The 20,951-nt window shown below is 40.3% G+C and overlaps 2 protein-coding genes and 1 long non-coding RNA gene across 4 annotated transcripts; 2 read left to right on the forward strand and 1 right to left on the reverse strand.

Moving 5' to 3' along the window:
• Window positions 1–185: 185 nt before the first annotated feature.
• ndufb9 (NADH:ubiquinone oxidoreductase subunit B9) lies at window positions 186–6,016 on the reverse strand. The gene is made up of 4 exons (XM_039820930.1): window positions 5,873–6,016; window positions 3,532–3,724; window positions 1,545–1,658; window positions 186–604 (listed from the first exon to the last, which is right to left on the reverse strand). The coding sequence occupies exons 1-4, from the start codon at window positions 5,959–5,961 to the stop codon at window positions 473–475; spliced, it is 528 nt and encodes a 175-aa protein (XP_039676864.1). The 5' UTR covers window positions 5,962–6,016; the 3' UTR covers window positions 186–472.
• Window positions 1,861–4,658, forward strand: LOC120571837. Of its 2 annotated transcripts, none has more exons than XR_005641309.1 (2): window positions 1,861–1,879; window positions 4,435–4,658. It is a non-coding gene; the product is annotated as an uncharacterized LOC120571837 (long non-coding RNA). The 2 variants fall into 2 exon arrangements; XR_005641308.1 differs by having other exon boundaries at window positions 1,862–1,875.
• Window positions 6,017–6,246: 230 nt separating the features above from the next.
• Window positions 6,247–20,480, forward strand: tatdn1 (TatD DNase domain containing 1). The gene is made up of 12 exons (XM_039820929.1): window positions 6,247–6,351; window positions 7,653–7,718; window positions 10,198–10,247; window positions 12,895–12,958; window positions 15,184–15,327; window positions 15,573–15,615; window positions 16,485–16,570; window positions 16,662–16,702; window positions 17,492–17,568; window positions 19,573–19,643; window positions 19,976–20,102; window positions 20,267–20,480. The coding sequence occupies exons 1-12, from the start codon at window positions 6,273–6,275 to the stop codon at window positions 20,367–20,369; spliced, it is 951 nt and encodes a 316-aa protein (XP_039676863.1). The 5' UTR covers window positions 6,247–6,272; the 3' UTR covers window positions 20,370–20,480.
• The last annotated feature ends 471 nt before the right edge of the window (window positions 20,481–20,951 follow it).

Consider the following 20,951-nt stretch of genomic DNA (forward strand, 5'->3'; position numbering starts at 1 on the left):
TTGTGGGAGGATAGGGCTTAAATTGAAGGGAAAATGTAGGAACCTAATTTTGAAAATGTCTTAAAAATGTGGGAACATAGGGCCTAATATTCAGTGAAAAAAAAGAAGAAATTCTTAGAAATGTGGGAACATAGGGCTGACCCCCTTTAAAGCATGCAATGGGTCATAACACACAACACACAAACTCAATTTACATCATATATTTATTTATCGGAACAGTTACAGGTATTATTTGAAACATGTACAGGACTTTTCAAAGTCACCAACCTCCTTAAACTGACTACTAAAAGGATCCGTGTGAATTCAGGCAGGTTGATTTCTCAGCCATGCAACCTGCACAGGTGAATGACTGATTCTTTACAGACAGGTGGTAATTCATGAAGGTCAGCCAGCCTTCGTGCTGCTTCTGCTGTTGTTTCCTCTCAGACTGAGAGGGGGGGGGGGTGACCAACCCCCAGGAGGTGGAGGTTGTTTATGTGGGGCGCTCCCTGGGGCGGGTGACGTACTGCCACCACAGAGGGGGGAGGTCTCCCTCCTTGCGGGCTGGAGGGAGGGCTTCAGTCTTGGGGCCGCCGGGTTGAGTCTCGGTCTGCAGCTGGGCGACCTGAAACCACAACAAGGGGCGGCAAGTGGAAGTTATTTTCACCATCAAATGAGAGCATAGTGGAAAGGTTCAATTGCAAATACTAGGAGCCAAAGGGCGTCTTTTTTAAGGGGTGCATTTTGTCTGATCAACAGGCCGAAATGAGAAGAAAATGACTTAAAGAGGACTCTTGCACAAAATTGCATTCATCTTTTCATGTTCCTCTGATCTTTGCCTTTTTCTTGTGAAATGCTGGATAGTTTTTACATCTTTGGAAACATTAAAAGTAGTCAATTTGAAAAGGTGATAAAGGAAAAATCTATCTTTTGGTGGACTGTATAACTCAGACACGCGACCTGTAACAAGGGCTCGCAAATAGGGCTGCACAATTAATCGCAACGTTATCCAAATCGCAATATGGACTAGTGCAATATCCAAATCGCAGGGTGGGGTGCAAAATATGTGTCTAACCATTCTGAATGAAGTATTGTGGGGCTGCAGAGACGTCCTGGGCCTACAAATCCTATCTTACAGACTAAAGGAAAACATCTTTGTTTGGTACAGATTCTTGCTAAAAATCACACTACTATATGACTATAGTACATTTTCATTTGTGTGTCAATGAAAATGATGATCCAAAAAAATTAATCATTCCCTCCAATATCTTGAATCATATCGCAATCGAAACATCAGTCAAAAATAATCGCAATTTGACATTTTCCTCATATCGTGCATTAGTCGCAAATAGACGTTGATTTGTTTTAAGGGGTCATAATCAAAAACGTTAGTACCACGGTCTCACGCGGCCTTGTGGTAACTGTAACAGTACTGTGAATTCACCTTGTGAAAGGTGAGTTATTTAAGTCTTAAAGCCAGGTTCTTTGAGCAGAGTTAACCCACAAAAGAGGAGGCGACACGCGCCCTGGTGGTATGTACTGTAAAACGCGTCTGAACTGCCCACCTCTTTGTCCCAGCTCTGCATTCTCAGTTTCTTCCACTGCTCTCTCTTGGAGAAGTAGTCCGGGTACATGGCCTTCTCTGAGGGGTGCCAGTGGTCCAGCGCCCACTCGGGGACCTGTGGGAAACAAAACAGGAGCTCAGGACTTTTCATCATGTCACATTAGGAATGTCAGCGTTTTCCCACGTCATCTTTTTGACCTCAAATAAAATGATATAAGTGTTCCTAATTGGCTAAATTAGTCTAGATCAACAGAAGTACATTTGCAGGATAGAGCCTGACAGCCGGCATCTCAGACTTTATCCCTCACCTTCCGCTCTGTGTGTGTGTGTGTGTGTGTGTGTGTGTGTGTGTGTGTGTGTGTGTGTGTGTGTGTGTGTGTGTGTGTGTGTGTGTGTGTGTGTGTCGCCATTCCCAAACTCAACGGGAAACAACGAACTTCGAGCCAGCGAACTGCACGCTGAAAATGTCAAGTTTTGAAGAAAAGTTGGATGGTGCAACGAGGCAGGCCTGCTCGGTTCTCTCGGGGGAATGATTGTAAAGATTTACAAAGAATATGTTGACGTCTTTTCCTCTCTAACTGGGAGGTTTTCGGACCGACTGGCGGATTGCTGTGGACATTCACACTGCCGTACACTGGTAAGAGCAAATTAGGTTTAACCACGTATCAGCTAATTTAAATAGCTCACATTACTGTATTGTGTGAACAGTTAACTTCATTTAATATTGTACGTGCCTTTTTCTTTTGCCGGGTGCAAATGTTCCACCTAAAACAAGTTCCTTCCCGAGACTATTTAGCAGAGCCACCGCCGCTGCGTCCGGAGCTTAGCGCCGCCCCGGGACGACTGTGATTGGTTTAAAGAAATGCAAACAATCCCCCTCCTAACGCTGTGGAGATAGCCCTGGCAATGCGAGACTAATCTAAAATAAGCAACCTGATAAATAAGTACAAGGTTTTGAGAATTCAAAAGAACAAGCACACTCTTTGACAGTAAACAATGTGAAATCTTATTGAAATCTTATTTTATCTATCAGAGGATAGAATATCTCAGAATATGTGATGGGAGATGTTGACACAGTCCAGATGCCCTTACATCTCCAGCAGAGGGGCAGGAGCAATTTGACAGACAGGGCAACACACTTTCTCACACACCTGCACGTCAATAATCAGTCACATTTTTTATTCATAGTTTGATCAATAGCTTTAGGTTACAAAAATGATTAATAGGTGGTATTTGAACACAAAGAAACCACTGTGGAGAAACAGCTTCAAATGTATTGTAGTCACACAAAGCCACATCCCTAAATTTGTTTTGTTTTCTGGTACAGAAAAGGTCTCAAACCATAAGTTTGCTTTTAAATCATTTTGTGTCACAAATTGTGGAAAAACTCCAGAGCTATATAACCTTTTTTCTTAGAATTGTAAGAGAGATAATAATTAAGAAATAGAGCCCGACCATTAAAGGATTTTTAAGGCCAATATCGATAAAAATATTTGGTGATTTAAAAATCCGATATATCGGGCAATACATATTTTTGAAAAATAATCCAGAAACGCGGAAAAGATTTCCCTAACATTAGTTATTTGTAGTTATTTATGAGTCCTCACTAAAATAATATGACAATGCAGTTTAAAAATAAACTTCTGATAAATAAAATGTATAAAAATTCAAACTTAAGATATGAAAGTTAAAGTCCTTTTGAACAAAAAGACAATAACAACAACAAAAATCAAAGAGTGTTGCCAACAGGGACATTGTAGAGAGCCCTCTGGTGGACAAACTAGATTCTGATAAATTAATATAAAAAATGTTAATTAAAAAATAATTTATCGGCCATTATAAATACCGATAGTTTGGAAATGCCCAGTATTGGCTGATAATATCAGCCCGCCGACATATCGGTCGGGCTCTACTAAGAAATATATTTTGAGTATGGAAATGATTTCATGGTCACTGTCCAGATGAAGAACATGGAAGCCCTGCCTCACCTTGTAGCACTCGTATCTCTCGTAGGACGTTCCTCCGGGAGAGTCGGGGAAGATGTAGGGCTGGGGGTGCTGGTTGGACCAGAACTCCTCCTCCCCCGCCTTCAGCATCTTGGTGGCCTTCACCATGTCCTTCTCGTCCTTGTTCTCATCGAAGCGAGCCCGCAGCATGCAGGCGTAGAACCGGTATTTGTCTCTGTGACGGGGAAAACGACAACAACAGTTAAATAGCTTGAATCCTGATCTAGTAACTGTAACAGGGCTGCAACTAACGATTATATTCATCGTCAATTCATCTGTTGATTATTTTCTCCATTAATCGATTAGTTGTTTGGGCTGTAAAATGTCAGAAAATGGTGAAAAATGGTCCAGTAGGGCTGGGCGATAGGGAGAAAGTCAGATGTCACGATATTCTTGACCAAATACCTCGATATCGATATTGCGGCGATATTGTAGGGTTGACAATTGGTGCTTACACAAAATATCTTCACACTTAGATTTTAGATAAATAATCATCAGTAATGTGGATATAATGTCTAAGTGGGGAAAATGCAAATAATAGAACAGCTAGAACAGTCTGGTAAGTTCAGAGAAGCTCATAACTTTGCTGTAATGTAGCCTTTAAAACCAGGAAAAGACAACACTTATGTAATATCACAATATTACAATATCCAAAATCTAAGACGGTATCTAGTCTCATATCAAGATATCGATATAACATCGATATATTGCTCAGCACGACGGTCCAGTGTTTCCCAAAAGCCCAAGATGACGTCCTCAAATGTCTTGTTTTGTCCACAACTCAAAAATATTCAGTTTATGGTCACAGAGGACAGAACAAACTAGAACATATTGACATTTAAGAAGCTGGAATCAGAATCAACAGCACAACATGGTGCTGAACAGGTGTGTGTGTGTGTGTGTGTGTGTGTCACACACAATGTATTATATTGATGTAGGATTTGTGACCTTTCTTGTTGTTTTGTTAGATGTTGTCATGTTTTTACTGTTGGATTTAAATTGTGCCCTGCCTAGGGACTGCAGATGTAAAGTAGCCCCATGGCTAAGTCTGGTAAATTGCATCAAATTGTACATGGTCCCTAACAAATAAAATGAATAATAATAAAAATAAAAAAAACTCCTGACTTTTTATTTTTTATAAAAAAAATGACTCAAACCAATTAAATGATTATCAAAATAGTTGGCAATTAGTTTAATAGTTGACAACTAATCGACTAATCGATTCCTCTTTGCAGCTACAAACTGTAAGCCGTCTAGTAAGGAGGACAGTGTCAACTTGACACGGACAAAAACATTACGTGTGCTTATCATTTGGGCTAACAAACAGCATTTCTTCCTCTTGAGAAAACCACTACAGTGGGTTTCAGCCATAGCTTGCACTGTAAGAAATGAGATGGTTGACATAAACAATGTCAAATTCTTCTTTATAACTCAAGTTCTGGATTTTTTTTTTTAAACAAAAAACATTATTATCCCAATAACAATATTCACAATGGTTGACCAGCTTAAGTTTGTACGTCAGCAGAAGAAATGTAAAATCATATGTATAACAAATCCCTATAACGTCTAGAGTGAATTACTTTATTAAATCTCTATTACTACTACTACTACTACTACTACTACTACTACTACTACTACTACTACTGCTCCTCCTTTACTATTCCTAAGCCTGAACAGCAACAAACGTCATATTATTCAGTTCATCATAGGGAACAGAGGTAAAGCTGAATTATTCATTTAATAATAACAATAACTTTTACAGTGAACAGTGTTTGGAGTTGTGAGCAAATGCAATCCAAATTTATGTATAAAGCACATTTTAAAAACAACAGTCGACCAAAGTGGTGGACAATTAAAGATAAAAAAACAAATAGAACAGCAAAAACACAAAGGATTACCTATCCTTTAAACGAGCTTAATTAATATTATGTATGGAGATTTCTGGTTATATAGCTACATTACCATGTATTAGGCTGTCTGCCATGAGACAGAGTCAAGTTTGTATTGCTATAACTCGACTATTCACTGATTTCGACGCTAGCTACCGCCCCGTAAACGTGTAAATTAACTTAGCTTCAAACAATATACTGTTTTAAATTAGCAGGACAGTTTCAGGGATGTATTAGTGGTTTAATGAAAGGTTGATGAGCTGACGAGGATCGGTATTTTGCAGTGGGACTGACCGACTTAGCTAAGTAATGAGTGACCTGGCTAGCAGTTAGCTTAGCTGTTAGCTTAGCAGCAGAGCAGACAGACCCGAGGACAGCAGCGACGTTCTGCATTATTCACTTTTCACCGCAGAGCTTAAACGAGCTCATCTTACCTAAAGATGCACCATGACTCGAGGTGTCTCAGCGATTTCTTGTAAAGTCGCAACACTTTTTGGTGGTGAGTGAGATAGGCAGTGGCCATTTTCACCGTCCCCTGTCACCTTCTCGGCGAGCGGCGCGGAGGATTCTGGGACTTTGTGGCGTGTGGACGTTATGACCGTAATTACCTCTAAAATGCGCAAAGGTATTTAGTGTCTCGTCGCTTGTTTGGTCTGTTTCTTATGTGTGTAAAGAATCGTTTACGTGTATTTCTGTTTGCACGATCTTTTTTCTTGAACTGCATGGACGAATAAAGTATTTTGAAATGATTAAAGTTAAACAAAGTAACCGAATGTCTAGCTATGCCAGTAATGTGGCTTCTCTTTTCTATGTTACTTACGGTATTGCGGCATTATGGGATTGGTGAGAGCTGCATGTGTGGTTCTTTTCAGAAGTATTGCTCTTACAACCATGGCTCAGCACAAATTCATTGGTAAGACACTTGTGTTGAATGGTTAGATTAATAAAACATAAAGAGACGACAGAAGACTTTGAGTGTGTCGGTGTCACCGCATGCTGGTGTTTGCTGTAAACAGACAAGCCTGCATGTTTTCAGTTAGCATGCGAGCTAGTTTGAGTTAGCGCTGCTAAAAAAAACATAGCAGTCACAGAGAAATGTCAGATGGTCTGTTTTCGGTTCATAGCAGTTCACAACTATATTTCCATTTTCTTTGTACACAGCTATATTTCCATTTTCTTTGTACTTCTCTTCTACTCCACTACATCTCAGATGCACATACTGTGCTTTTTACTCCACTACATACAGTTAGTTACTGAATTTTTATGAATTATACATAATCCACAAGTAAATTATGACGTGTTATTATGTATCAATCAAAGTATGGTGGTGGACTGGTAGCTGGAGATGTGCCAGTTCACCTCCTGGGCACTGCCAAGTTGCTCTTGAGCAAGGCACTGAACCCCCCAACTGCTCGGGGCGCCTGTCCATGGGCAGCCCCCTCACTCTGACATCTCTCCATTAGTGCCTGTATAGGTACTGAGCATGTGTGTGTAATTCAGGCCTGTGTGTAATGTGTATAATAATAACAACAGAGTGAAAACATTGTAATTTCCCTTGCGGGATTAATAAAGTATTAATTATTATTATTAAGTATTATTATGAATTAATTCACAAGTTACCGGGCAGTAGCCCAAATGTAGTTTTGACTGTCAGACAATGCGAGCATTTTGAAGGCGTCACCTTAGGTTCTAATGAAAACACTTACACATGAATTTATAATGAAAATAATAGTAGTTGTCTTATTTGATAGTGAACTACGTATTTTAAGGTTTTAAAAGGAAACAAGCAATTTGATTGTTAGAAAATTGTGATTTGCATTTTAATTTTATTTTTTTTACTATCTTCTGATTTGTTGTAGACCTAATCCTTAGACTAATCCATAATGAAATAAATGCATTAGTTGCACCCCAAATAAAAGCAGTTGTTGATTACAACCATATTCATTTTGTCTAAATCATGTAGCCTACCACTATTGTTGTATCATGTATTTTTTGGTGCCGGTGCCAGCAATACCTATCACTTCAGAATGTATTTCTTTCATACCACTGTGTCAACAACATAGTTTTAGGCATGGAAAGATGAGATATCCCGGCAGGATGTTGGTACCAGTATCGCAGTACTTTATGTTATTGTTCCAGCATATCAACAGTGAGTCACAACCGAATGTTTGGTGAGATATTGCAGTTTAGATCTTCCATCCTCTCCCTCTCCAGATATCGGGGTGAACCTGACAGATCCCATGTTTAGAGGAGTCTACAGAGGGAAGCAGAAACACGACGGTGAGCTACTGATTCCCTTTTGACATGTGGGCTATTAAATTCAACTTCATTTATAGTGTCCAATCATAACAGACATTATCTCAGGACACGTTACTTGACTTATGGGCTGTTCAATTCAATTTTAATTATAGTGTCATATTAGGGCTGCACGATACGATTAAAATATGCGATAACGTTGTTGAATATCCCAATAACGACATTGCTCGCGATAAATAAACATATATATTAAAGTGTACTCAGTTCTGCCTTTCTGCTGCTTTCAGTATTCTGCTAAAATGCAACACGTTGAAATTTAAAGCAAATGAAAAAAAATATTTCCAACATTATTTTATCGATCAATGTATTGAATATAAAAGGCAGCACGGAAATAAAATGACAGTTACATTTTAAAATGTAATTTTGTACTGAGATTCTCTTTATCAACTGACACAAAAAAATCATTTGCGAAATGTCGCAGCCTTTTGCGATATGTTTATTGCGCAAGTTGATATTGTGATAAAAAAACAATACATCGTGCAGCTCTATGTCAAATCATAACAAACGTTATCTCAGGACACTTTACAGATAGAGTAGGTCTAGACCAAGGGTCATAAACGTTTTTTTAAGCCAAGGACCCCTTAAGTGAAAGAGAGACTACTCAGTAGAGGGTCCCTGCTCCAGTACAGTCTACGGAATATATTTTATAAAATTGAGTTACATTACATTACATGTCATTTAGCTGACGCTTTTATCCAAAGCGACTTCCAATTAAGTGCTTTCAACCTTGAAGGTGCAAACTCCAGACAACAAGTAGTAAGTGCAAGTAGGCCTACATCAGCTTTAAATAAGCAAAACTACAAAGAGCCATATGAAAGTGCAGCTTCTATATATATATATATATATATATATATATAAATTTCATGTTTATCTGAGGTGTAGTCGGAAGAGATGTGTTTTTAGCCTTCGGCGGAAGATGCGTAGGCTTTCGACCGTCCCGATGTCGATAGGGAGCTCATTCCACCATTTAGGAGCCAGGACAGAGAACAGTCGGGATTTCGTTGAGTGATTAGTTGCCCCCCGCTGTGAGGGGGCAGCAAGCAGGATGGCTGATGCAGAGCGGAGTGGGCTTGTGGGGGTATAGGGTTTGACCATGTCCTGGATGTAAGCTGGGGGCTGATCCGTTCGTGGCCCTGTATGCAAGTACTAGTGTCTTGAAGCAGATGCGGGCAGCAACTGGTAAAAGGTTGAAGACAAGCCGAGCTGCTGCGTTCTGAATGAGCTGCAGGGGCCGGACGGCACATGCAGACAGGCCAATCAGGAGGGAGTTGCAGTAGTCTAGACGTGAGATGACTAGAGCCTGAACCAGAACCTGAGCCGCCTTCTGCGTTAGAAGGGGACGTATCCTTCTGATGTTGTGCAGCATGTATCTACACGATCAGGTGGTTGCAGCAATGTTGGCAGTGAAGGAGAGTTGGTCATCAAGTGTCACACACAGGTTTCTAGCGGTCTGGGTGGGGACTACCACAGAGTTGTCAATTGTTATAGTCAGGTCTTGGTATGAGAGCCCTTCCCTAGAAGGAAAAGGAGTCTTGTCGAGGTTGAGTTTCAGATGGTGTGTGGACATCCAAGAAGAAATGTCAGTCAGACAGGCCGAGATACATGCTGCTACTTGAGTTTCAGACTCTGGTAAGGAAAGAATTAGTTGGGTGTCATCTGCGTAGCTGTGATAAGAAAAGCCGTGCGAGTAAATGACAGACCCAAGGGTTAAACCTTTTGCTCCTCTGCTGTGATTGGTCACTTTGTGTTTTATAACCATATGCTTGGATGTGCCATGGGAAAAAAGATGGTGTGTGGACATCCAAGAAGAAATGTCAGTCAGACAGGCTGAGATACTGCTACGTGAGTTTCAGACTCTGGAAAGTTGCATATTAAACTGGGCCAACATAACGTGTAGGGTGCCCTAAAGCCTTTATACATACCTTTTTTTGCATAGAATACTAAGCTATTCAAATAGCCTAATAGATGTTGGAATGATTTTATAAATCATGTTTTAATGTTATGTGATACAGAGAATCTTTAGGATTAACTGTATCTGTGGATGGCCTTAGTGACTACCTTACTTATAGGCCAGGAAAAAACTTTCAAAAATTAACAATAATTTGGGGGCACCCCTGCATTAACTCTGAGGACCCCCTGTTGAAGATCATTGGTCTGGACCACACCCTATAATTTACAGCGACCCAACAATTCCCCCCAAGAGCATGCATTTGGCTTTCGGATTGATTCGCTGTTTGGTCCGGACTCTGAGAATGACTCTGCTATAGAAAATGTGTATTGTATTCGGACATACAATTAGTTTCAAATGAAAACAAGTGAATCTAATAATGAATGTGATGTTTTATTTAGCAGAGTTACATTGTGTTGTTCTATCCCATCCAATATTTTTTATATATTTCTAAGCCGACTTTCTATGCTGTATTCCGTATTTTTTTTTCGACAGATGACTTCAATCAGATCATTGACCGAGCTCTCAAAACAGGAGTTGAAAAGGTAAGCCATGTGTCCCATCACTTAAATATAAATGCACTTTGTTCGAGTTGGAGCCTCACAATCAACATTTTTTTGGGGGATTGCAATGTTGGCCCAGACATAAATATCTCAAGAACTATTGGATGGATTGCCATGAAATCTGGTACGGACATTCATGGTCCCTAGAGGATGTATCCTAATTTTTTTATTTTTTTTTATTTATTTATTCACAAATACCACTTGAAACATTACAATAATACAGTTGGGGGGGTACAAGATTAATTGGGTAAAGTGAATGGGTCCCCCAAAGAAGCTAGAAAAGCTTATAGGTGGGGGCCCATGATTCAATAGAAAGTAGTGGAACAAAGTATAGAATACACAATTTCCACAAATGATGATGACTAGATGCACGCAAAGGCTCTAGTACATACATGACATTACATATACATACAATCATACATACATCCCAGTAGTCCATGAAAAAATAGTTTTAAATTAGATATAGGTTAATAAGAAATATTTTTTTAGTTGTCTTTTAAAGTTGGAGATAAAGGGCAACACCTTGAGGCCATCTATCAATCCTGTTCCAAATTCGCGCCCCCCTACAAACAACACTCATACTTGCGCATTACTAGCTGCGACATTTTCCTGATATAAGTGGTTTGATTCTCGTTTTGGTAGGTGTGCTGGGGGCTGGAGATAGGAACAAGACTACTCAATCTAGAGTTCATCCTGTTGACAATTTGAAACATAAGGCAGGCATTATGGTATTCATTTAGCTCAGTCAGTCTTAGTAACTCAAAACGGTGAAATAGAGGTTTGGTGGGGGGAATTTATCTCTTGACCAGGAGAGAGCCCGTATGACTTTCTTTGCAAAGATATAAGTTTTTTAAGATGGCTGGTGAAAGTGTTACACCATATCACATTGCAATAGTTAAGCGGCGGTTCAAAGAGAGATTTATACAATGTGAGAAGGGCAGACAGCGGAAGAAAGTGTCTGATCTTATAAAACAAGCCAACATACTTGGACAATTTATTTACAAGATAGTCAATATGACATTTAAAGCTGAGAGAGTCATCAATGAGGACCCCCAGGAATTTAGTGGAATATACTCTTTTTATCTCCTGCCCTATTTATCAGGCAGTGATCAGTCTTTTTAAATTTTTTACATGATTTAAATAAAATGTAATTAGTTTTGCTCATATTTAATGACAGTTTATTACATTTAAACCAGGAGTCCACTTTAGTTAATTCTGAGTTTACTATATCTTGTAGAATAAGTGGGTTCCTGTGTGATGTAAACACATTTGTGTCATCTGCAAACATAATTTTATGAAATATTTTAGAGGAATTTATAAAATCATTTATATACAAAATGAATAAGAGTGGCCCTAAAATAGAACCCTGGGGGACCCCAGAGGTTATAGACTGACAAGTAGAGTTATGGTCATCGACATGGACATACTGTTCCCTCTCGTATAAATAACTTCTGAACCATTTAAGTGTTTGACCTCTGATACCGTAGTGATGCATTTTGTGCAGTAAAATATCAAAGTCAATTGTATCAAAGGCTTTTGAAAGGTCCAAGAAAATACCAACACCACAGTTTCCCTCTTCAATGCAGTCATGTATTTGTTCTATTAAATCGAGTATTGCCATAGAGGTTGTAATCTTTTTCTGAAACCGCATTGAGAGGGGACAAGAATATCCAGCTTTTCAAGATAGCCACTGAGTCTGAGTGTATACCACCTTCTCCAGTACTTTGGAGAAGGTGGGTAGAATAGATATGGGCCGGTAATTGCTCAAATCATTTCTGTCACCCGATTTGAAAATTGGAATTATTTTAGCAATTTTTGTATTTTTGGTACAGTGCCAGTAAATAAAGAAAGGTTGATGCAGTGAGCCAATGGCTCTACAATGACATTTGCAATGGCCTTCATGATCTTACTACATATTCCATCTACACCGTGCGTGTATGAGCTCCTCAAGTCCAAAATGATCTTGAGGAGCTCGGTACTATCTGTTGGTACCATAAAAAATGAGTTAATGTAGCTACCAGAGAGAAAATGCTTAAAGTTAACACCCTGGGGTTGATTAATCTTCTTAGCCAAATTTACACCTATTGAAGCAAAATGATTATTAAAACTCTGCACTAGATCAGCTTTAGCATTAACAAAGTCAGGCAGGGTAGTAGGTTTATGACTTTAATGACTTTGGTGATCCTCTGACTTTTCTTCTAGTGCCACCACGAGGCTTCTATTTGTGGTTTTGAGTAAAATGTTTTAACAACCATTAAATGGACTAGAAGGAAATTTGGTGTTCCCCTCAGCATGAATTGTTATAACTTTGGTGATCGGGGTCTTGTAATTGAACACTGAAAAGCCATTACAAATTTTAAAATTTTGTCTCATAAGCACACCCAAATGGAATCTGCAGATTTATTTATTTATATATATTTTATTGTTTTCTTTAGCGTTGATCTAGAATGAAAATCTGCTGAATTTAGCAGACAGTTTTTTCTGGCAGAGATGTGTCAACATTCTGAGTATTATTTTAGATTTTTTTTATTTTGTTTAAAATCGACGAAAAATTCAGCGAAAAATTTGCGTCTGCAGATTCTGTGGGGCCCTGCTCAAGAGTAATGTAATACCTGTGGCTTTGTTTCAGTTTATGATCACCGGCGGAAACCTTGAAGACAGCAAAGAGGCCCTGAAACTAGCCCAGACCAGAGGTATCTATAACAACTACAACAACAAAAGTGACCAAATGGTTTTTGGTCGATTCTCAGCATCCATGGGCCTTTTTATGATTGTATTGCAGAGCCAGAGGCACGAGCTAAAATGTGAATTCATGAGGTCTTTATTAAAACATCCGTAAGTCCATTTCTTCATGAGCAGAATCAGTCGAATGCTTTCCTCTATGCTGGACCTTTATACTAGAGCTGGGCGATATGGAGAAAATCAAATATCACAATATTTTTCACCAAATACATCAATGTCGATATTGTAGGGTTGACAATTTGTGCTTTCAGAAAATATTAACCCAATGAGAGTTTTAATAAATAATCACCAATACCGTGGGTATACTGACTACTATACTGAGTGGGTAAAGGCAAATAAAACAGCTAGAACAGTCTGGTACGTTCAGAAAATGACATCACTCTACTGTAACGCAGCCTTTACAACCAGAAAAAGACAACACTTACAGTGCCTTGCGAAAGTATTCGGCCCCCTTGAACGTTTCGACCTTTTGCCACATTTCAGGCCTCAAACATAAAGATATAAAACTGTAATTTTTTGTGAAGAATCAACAACAAGTGGGTCCCAATTATGAAGTGAAACGAAATTCATTGGCTATTTCAAACTTTTTTAACAAATAAAAAACTGAAAAAGTGGGCGTGCAAAATTATTCAGCCCCTTTACTTTCAGTGCAGCAAACTCTTCAGAAGTTCAGTGAGGATCTCTGAATGATCCAATGTTGACCTAAATGACTAATGATGATAAATAGAATCCAGCTGTGTGTAATCAAGTCTCCGTTATAAATGCACCTGCTCTGTGATAGTCTCAGAGGTCCGTGTAAAGCACAGAGAGCATCATGAAGAACAAGGAACACACCAGGCAGGTCCGAGATACTGTTGTGGAGAAGTTTAAAGGCGGATTTGGATACAAAAAGATTTCCCAAGCTTTAAACATCCCAAGGAGCACTGTGCAAGCGATAATATTGAAATGGAAGGAGTATCAGACCACTACAAATCTACGAAGACCCGGCCGTCCCTCTAAACTTTCAGCCTCATACAATGAGAAGACTGATCAGAGATGCAGCCAAGAGGCCCATGATCACTCTGGATGAACTGCAGAGATCTACAGCTGAGGGGGGGAGACTCTGTCCATAGGACAACAATCAGTCGTATACTGCACAAATCTGGCCTTTATGGAAGAGTGGCAAGAAGAAAGCCATTTCTTAAAGATATCCATAAAAGTGTCGCTTAAAGTTTGCCAAAAGCCACCTGGGAGACACACCAAACGTGGAAGAAGGTGCTGTGGTCAAATGAAACCAAAATCGAACTTTTGGCAACAATGCAAAACGTTATGTTTGGCGTAAAAGCAACACAGCTCATCACCCTGAACACACCATCCCCACTGTCAAACATGGTGGTGGCAGCATCATGGTTTGGGCCTGCTTTTCTTCAGCAGGGACAGGGAAGATGGTTAAAATTGATGGGAAGATGGATGGAGCCAAATACAGGACCATTCTGGAAGAAAACCTGATGGAGTCTGCAAAAGACCTGAGACTGGGACGGAGATTTGTCTTCCAACAAGAAAATGATCCAAAACATAAAGCAAAATCTACAATGGAATGGTTCACAAATAAACATATCCAGGTGTTAGAATGGCCAAGTCAAAGTCCAGACCTGAATCCAATCGAGAATCTGTGGAAAGAACTGAAAACTGCTGTTCACAAACGCTCTCCATCCAACCTCACTGAGCTCGAGCTGTTTAGCAAGGAGGAATGGGCAAAAATGTCAGTCTCTCGATGTGCAAAACTGATAGAGACATACCCCAAGCGACTTACAGCTGTAATCGCAGCAAAAGGTGGCGCTACAAAGTATTAACTTAAGGGGGCTGAATAATTTTGCACGCCCAATATTTCAGTTTTTTATTTGTTTAAAAGGTTTGAAATATCCAATAAATTTCGTTCCACTTCATGATTGTGTCCCACTTGTTGTTGATTCTTCACAAAAATTTACAGTTTTATATCTTTATGTTTGAGGCCTGAAATGTGGCAAAAGGTCGAAAAGTTCAAGGGGGCCGAATACTTTCGCAAGGCACTGTATGTCATATTGCCATATCACGATATCCAAAATCTAAGACGATATCTAGTGTCATATATCGATGTCGATATAATATCGATAAATTGCCCAGCCCTACTTTATACCTTCATATTCAACCATTACAGATGAGTTCTACTGCACGGTCGGCTGCCATCCCACCCGCTGCAGTGAGTTTGAGCAGAATGGAGAATCTGAGTACTTCTCCGGGCTGAGGGAGCTGGCTGCAGCACACAGAGGAAAGGTGGTGGCCATCGGAGAGTGCGGACTCGGTGAGCGCTGGCAACTGTGTTGCATTTGTGCAGTAGTAAAGAAAAACGATAGTGATGAAAACAGAAACGATTTCAATTTGTATCCACAAGAAATGAGTCACTTACGGTTCTTTGCTTCTATACTACTATGCCAGTGTAAATATGTATACATATAATATCATAAAGTATTTAGTACGCAGTAATAAGTATTTCCATTGTTAAGTGATATGTTGATACTGTACTGTGTGTATTTCTACTTGTTCGAGATTTCGACAGGTTGGAATTTTGCCCAAAAGAGACTCAACTCAAGTAAGTTTATTTGTCTTAATTGAGTATTAAAAGCTGCTCTAATTGGCTACATGTTGGCTTTTGCCCGTTTAAAATGTACCTTTGCCTCATCACTGATTGTGTATGTCAATGAGCTGTGAGCGGCTTGGGTGAGATTTTTTTGTTTGATAATTGTCATAACCTTGCCAGTTTACCTCCTGGGCACTGCCAAGGTGCTATGGACCAAGGCACCGAACCCCCAACTGCTCAGGGCGCCTGTCCATCGACAGCTGCAGCCCCCTCACTCTGACATCTCTCCATTTGTGCATGTATATATTTACTGAGCGTGTGTGTGTGTATTTCAGGCCTGTGTGTAGAGTGAAAACATTATAATTTCCCTTGCAGAATTAAAGCTATAGTGCGAAGTTTGTGTCGCCCCCATGAGGAATTTTAAGTAATGACAACAAACTGTCACTGTCGGCGCGTCCACATGATACAAGCCTTAAGTGACCGCGCACCACCCCCACCCCCCCTCCACACAGTTGCTAGTAGCCAAGGAGGACACGGAGGATTAAAAATCTGATAGTCTGATAGAGCTGATAGTCTTAATTGTAGCAACTCATTTGGCAATGGCTTGAATGTAACAGACGTTCATTATTTATCAAAAAGTTACGCACTAAAGCTTTAATAAAGTATACATTATTATTGTTGTTATTATTGTTATTATTAAATGATAAATCAGTCATCTCTCATTTTTGTTGATCCACTATTCGATTATTCAGCTAACTTTTTCAGCTCTAGTTGGAAATAAATACATAACATATGCATTGCTGCTGCTTTCGTCCATACATCACAACTATGACAGGAGGTAGAGTCCTGAAAAAGTCTTTGGTCTTTCTGGTCTGTGACAGATACTTTGAGAAGCAGTTTGACCTGGCAGAGGAGACCAAGCTGCCCATGTTCCTCCACTGCAGGAACTCCCATCAGGAGTTCATTGGTAGGTGTGTGCACCCAGGAACTAGTCTGGTTTCACGAGAGCGATTCTGTATGCAAAGCTTTTGACGGTTTCTTTGTCTTTGCTTTGACAGACATCATGAGGAGAAATCGAGAGCGATGTGTTGGAGGAGTGGTGAGGACATTTGTTTTATACTTTATACCAGGGGACTTCAATGTTTTTTTAAGCCAAGGACCCCTTAACTGAGAGAGAGATAGAGCAGGGACCCCTTCTACATATATTGTATAAAATGAAGTTGCATAATAAACTGGGCCTACAATAACGTGTAGGGCGGCCTAAAACCTTTATACATACCTTTTTTGCATAGAATACTAAGCTATGAAAATAGCCTAATTGTTGGCATGATTTTATAAATCATGTTTTAATGTTAAACATACATGTGGCACAGTGAGTCCTTAGGATGAACTCTATCTGTGGATGGCCTTAGTGACTACCTTACCTATGGGCCAGTAAGCCTATCATCAGAGGGGAGTCATAATTGCTGAAAATGTTAGATTCATGTTAAGACTTTTTAATTTTTGAAAAAAACATAACAACACAACACAAAAATTAACAATAATTTGGAGTCCCGTCCCCACCCCCCCTGCATTAACTCTGAGGACCACGTGGGGGACCCGGACCCCCTGTTGAAGATCCCTGCTTTATACTATTACTCTCAAGTATACACACTGTGTATCTGAAGAGAACAGTTTCAAAGAAAGTAATACACTTAACAGCTAGAAAGTAAACTGGTGGGCATGCCGACCGCCATCTACTGTAGCTAACACACTGACTATGGAGAAGTAGCCCATACAACCACACTTTAAAACATCAACATTATTAACACATAAAATGAATGCATTAGAGTTTCAGATGGGAAATTAAATCTTGACGCAGCTGACTACCTGTAACTTTTCCGTTCAGGTCCACTCATTTGATGGGACGGCAGAGGACGCTGCTTCCCTCATTGGCCTGGACCTCTACATTGGGATAAACGGATGGTGAGAGGATTTTGTTTTCCCAACTCCACCCAAAGACTTGACCCGACATGAACCACATCTGGGCTCAGCCACACATCCGCTCCAACTTCACTTGCGACGGGTCTAAACACGAGCAAAATGTTTGATCAGACCCACTTACAGACAGGACGACGCCTGTTGAATGTTTGGTCAACCCAACAAGTTGCAACAAATTCTTGGCTTGAAACTTATTAAGACTTCAAACCATTTCTATCTCTGTCTGGTTAACAAAACTCAAGCTGTCCAGGATTGTAGGCAGGCAACATAGAGGACCTTTACAGTTCAGCTCTGCACAGGAAAGCTCTGTCCATCATTGATGACACTAAACATCCCCTCCATACTGAGTTTATTAGGCTGCTCCGTTCAGGGTGACGATACAGAGCACCTCTGGCAAACAAGGATATCTATAAGAGATGTTTCATACCTAGTGCAATAACACTACAGCCGCCTACACATGATAAGCGGCAAAACTGCAAGGTAGGCAGAGCAGAGAGGCAAAGTGCAGCACAGGAACGCTCTTGAATTGGTTGCACCCATGGTTGCGCCTTGAGAGGTCAGCGGCAAGACTGATATATTTAATTTGTACAGAGAGTCTGGCCTCTCTCCATTGACAAGTATTAACCTCCTTGAAGGCGGGTACTCTGTTGAAGTTTAAAACTATTGGATCTGCCCAGAGCCACTCTGGATCTGCCGTAACCAATCGCTAACGTTTGGTCGTGACTTATGTCATGCGCATGTGCAACAAGAGGGGAGACCGTCAAGGCTATTAGCATTAGCACCGCTGGCGATAGCCTTAGCCAACTCCTTCACCGCTAACGGAGCGTGCTGGAAAATCAAACTTTTCCCAAACCCCCGTGGAGAGGAGGGCCACGACATCATGGCCCCCAACACAACTCAGCAAAGATCGTTCTTGCTCGGGCTTAAACTTCTGGATATTCGGCAGCGTTCGCTCGCATCTTTCTAGCGCACTTCCACAACGTCATTGTCCTCAGCCACTCCCTCTGTTTGCTGATTGGACTGTCAAAAACTTTGGTCGAAAAAACCCAAGACTATAACCACGAATCCAGACGGAGTACTGAAGGGAAATGGAAATTGAGCGGAAGTACGTAGGAGGGCAGAGCCAGGCTAAGCGGCAACTAGATCAAAGTTGAAATAATTTGAACTTTGAGCGCAGCGCACGGCGGCAATTCTAAGCGTGTGTGCGACGCCGAGGGTAGCGGAGCGCATAGTTGGGCAGCACCGCTTTCCCCATAGGGAAACAATGGAATGATAATAAATCGATACATCCCCCTATCAATCCTCCACTCAGTTGCTAGTAGCCAAGGAGGACATGGAGGATTAAAAAAACATGATGGACTCTTCAGAAGAGGTCACTAGCTTCATTTGAGCTTCTGCGCGGGAAAGTCACCGAACATAGCCATACTGAGAAATACAGAGAGAGTTGTGTAGAGCTGATTGATGCTGATGCTGATTAATTAGAGCTAATTAGCTTTGTAGCAACTCATATGGCAACGGCTTGAATGTAACAGACGTTCATTAATATCAAAAAGTTACGCACTAAATCTTTAATAAAAGAACTGCGCTAATCTGCACCTTTCTACAGAGAAAACATATAGTACACTGTGTGTACTGTGTGTTGTGTGTATGTTTGCATTAATGTAATAAGATCTGTTTGGTGAGACCAAAGAGGATTTTCTGGCCTTGGCCGTACAATAAAGTTCTATTCTATTCTATATCAAAAAGACCAAACTCTGTAGCTGCTAACTTTTGTAATGTGGAGGAGAAACATGTAATTCAGTCAGCCCAATCTTTAATGAAGGCAAGTGTTTGAATGTATTCTGTATTTCGAAATCTTCTGTATTGAAGGAGCTTGACATGACATATGAAGACAATATGAAGCTTTTAGGAGGTTTTTACACTCATTTTATTTAAAAAAACGTACATAATAACAGTACTGCAACTTAAACTGTACTTGCTATTTTTCAGTTCCTTGAAAACAGAGGCCAATATTGAAGCCATGAAGTCTATCCCCACTGAGCGACTCATGATAGAAACAGGTGAGTTGCAGCCAGTTTACTGTAATAAAAAAGGTATTTAAAAAATGAATGTTTGGCCATCGAAAGGTTCAAGAAAAGTAGATTTAGTAGCATAAAGCCAAAGGTTTCTGATTTTCAAGTTACACAGCTCCAGAGTTATTGTTTTACACCAATAGAAATTATTTTCAGCATGTCATTGAAGCTAATCCAACATGCCACGTTTTATGGCTTCATCATTACATGAAGTAAACAGAAAATCGAGATGTTTGGTGATTCACATGGCTGTTGTAAGTGTGACTATTAAACTGTTGACATTTATTTATGCGTGGAAACCGTCACACTTCCTTCCCCAGATGCTCCGTGGTGTGGCGTGAAGAACACTCATGCAGGCTCCAAATATGTAAAAACTACATTTCCCACAAAGAAAAAGTGGGAGGCGGGTCACTGTCTGAAGGACAGGAATGAGCCCTGTCACATCACGTGAGTAATGTCGGCGTCAAGTCAGAGGGAAGAACTCGTCGGATAAATTCATCCAAGTTTGCAAGCGAGCAAACATCGTTTTTCAATTCGTCAAGCAATTTTAATAGCAGTCTTAATTAAAATTGAAAAAAAAACAGGTTCAATATCTTATCTGTCTGTTCCAGACAAGTTCTAGAGGTGATGGCAGCAGCGAGGGAAGAGGACCCGCTCGAGCTGGCCCACACAGTCTACAACAACACCATCAAAATGTTCTTCAGCTCGAGCTGATGATGAACCAGATTAAACCTTCAGCAGACAGACTGATTGAAATTGTGTGTGTGTGTGTGTGTGTGTGTGTGTGTGTGTGTGTGTGTGTGTGTGTGTGTGTGTGTGTGTGTGTGTGTGTGTCTGAATGATGATAACTTTTCCCTTGCCAATTTTTAAAAGTCAAATAGCTTCTGATCTGTCTTCTTTAAAGTGCTCATATTATGCTCATTTTCAGGTTCATAATTGTGTTTAGAGGTTATATCAGAATAGGTTCACATGGTTTAATTTTCAACAAACTCTTCTTTTCACCCTGTGTGTTGAGCTCTCTGTTTTAGCTACAGAGTGAGGCATCACAATTCTGTTCTATCTTTGTTGGGAGTCGCACATGCACAGTACCTAGGTAAGGACTACTAGCCAGTCAGAAGCAGAGTATGAGGGCGTGCCCTGACAGTACCTCGGTAAGGACTACTAGCCAGTCAGAAGCAGAGTATGAGGGCGTGCCCTGACAGTACCTCGGTAAGGACTACTAGCCAGTCAGAAGCAGAGTATGAGGGCGTACCCTGACAGTACCTAGGTAAGGACTACTAGCCAGTCAGAAGCAGA

The sequence above is a fragment of the Perca fluviatilis genome, chromosome 13 (assembly GCF_010015445.1).
Source record: "Perca fluviatilis chromosome 13, GENO_Pfluv_1.0, whole genome shotgun sequence".
Classification (NCBI taxonomy): Eukaryota; Metazoa; Chordata; class Actinopteri; order Perciformes; family Percidae; genus Perca; species Perca fluviatilis.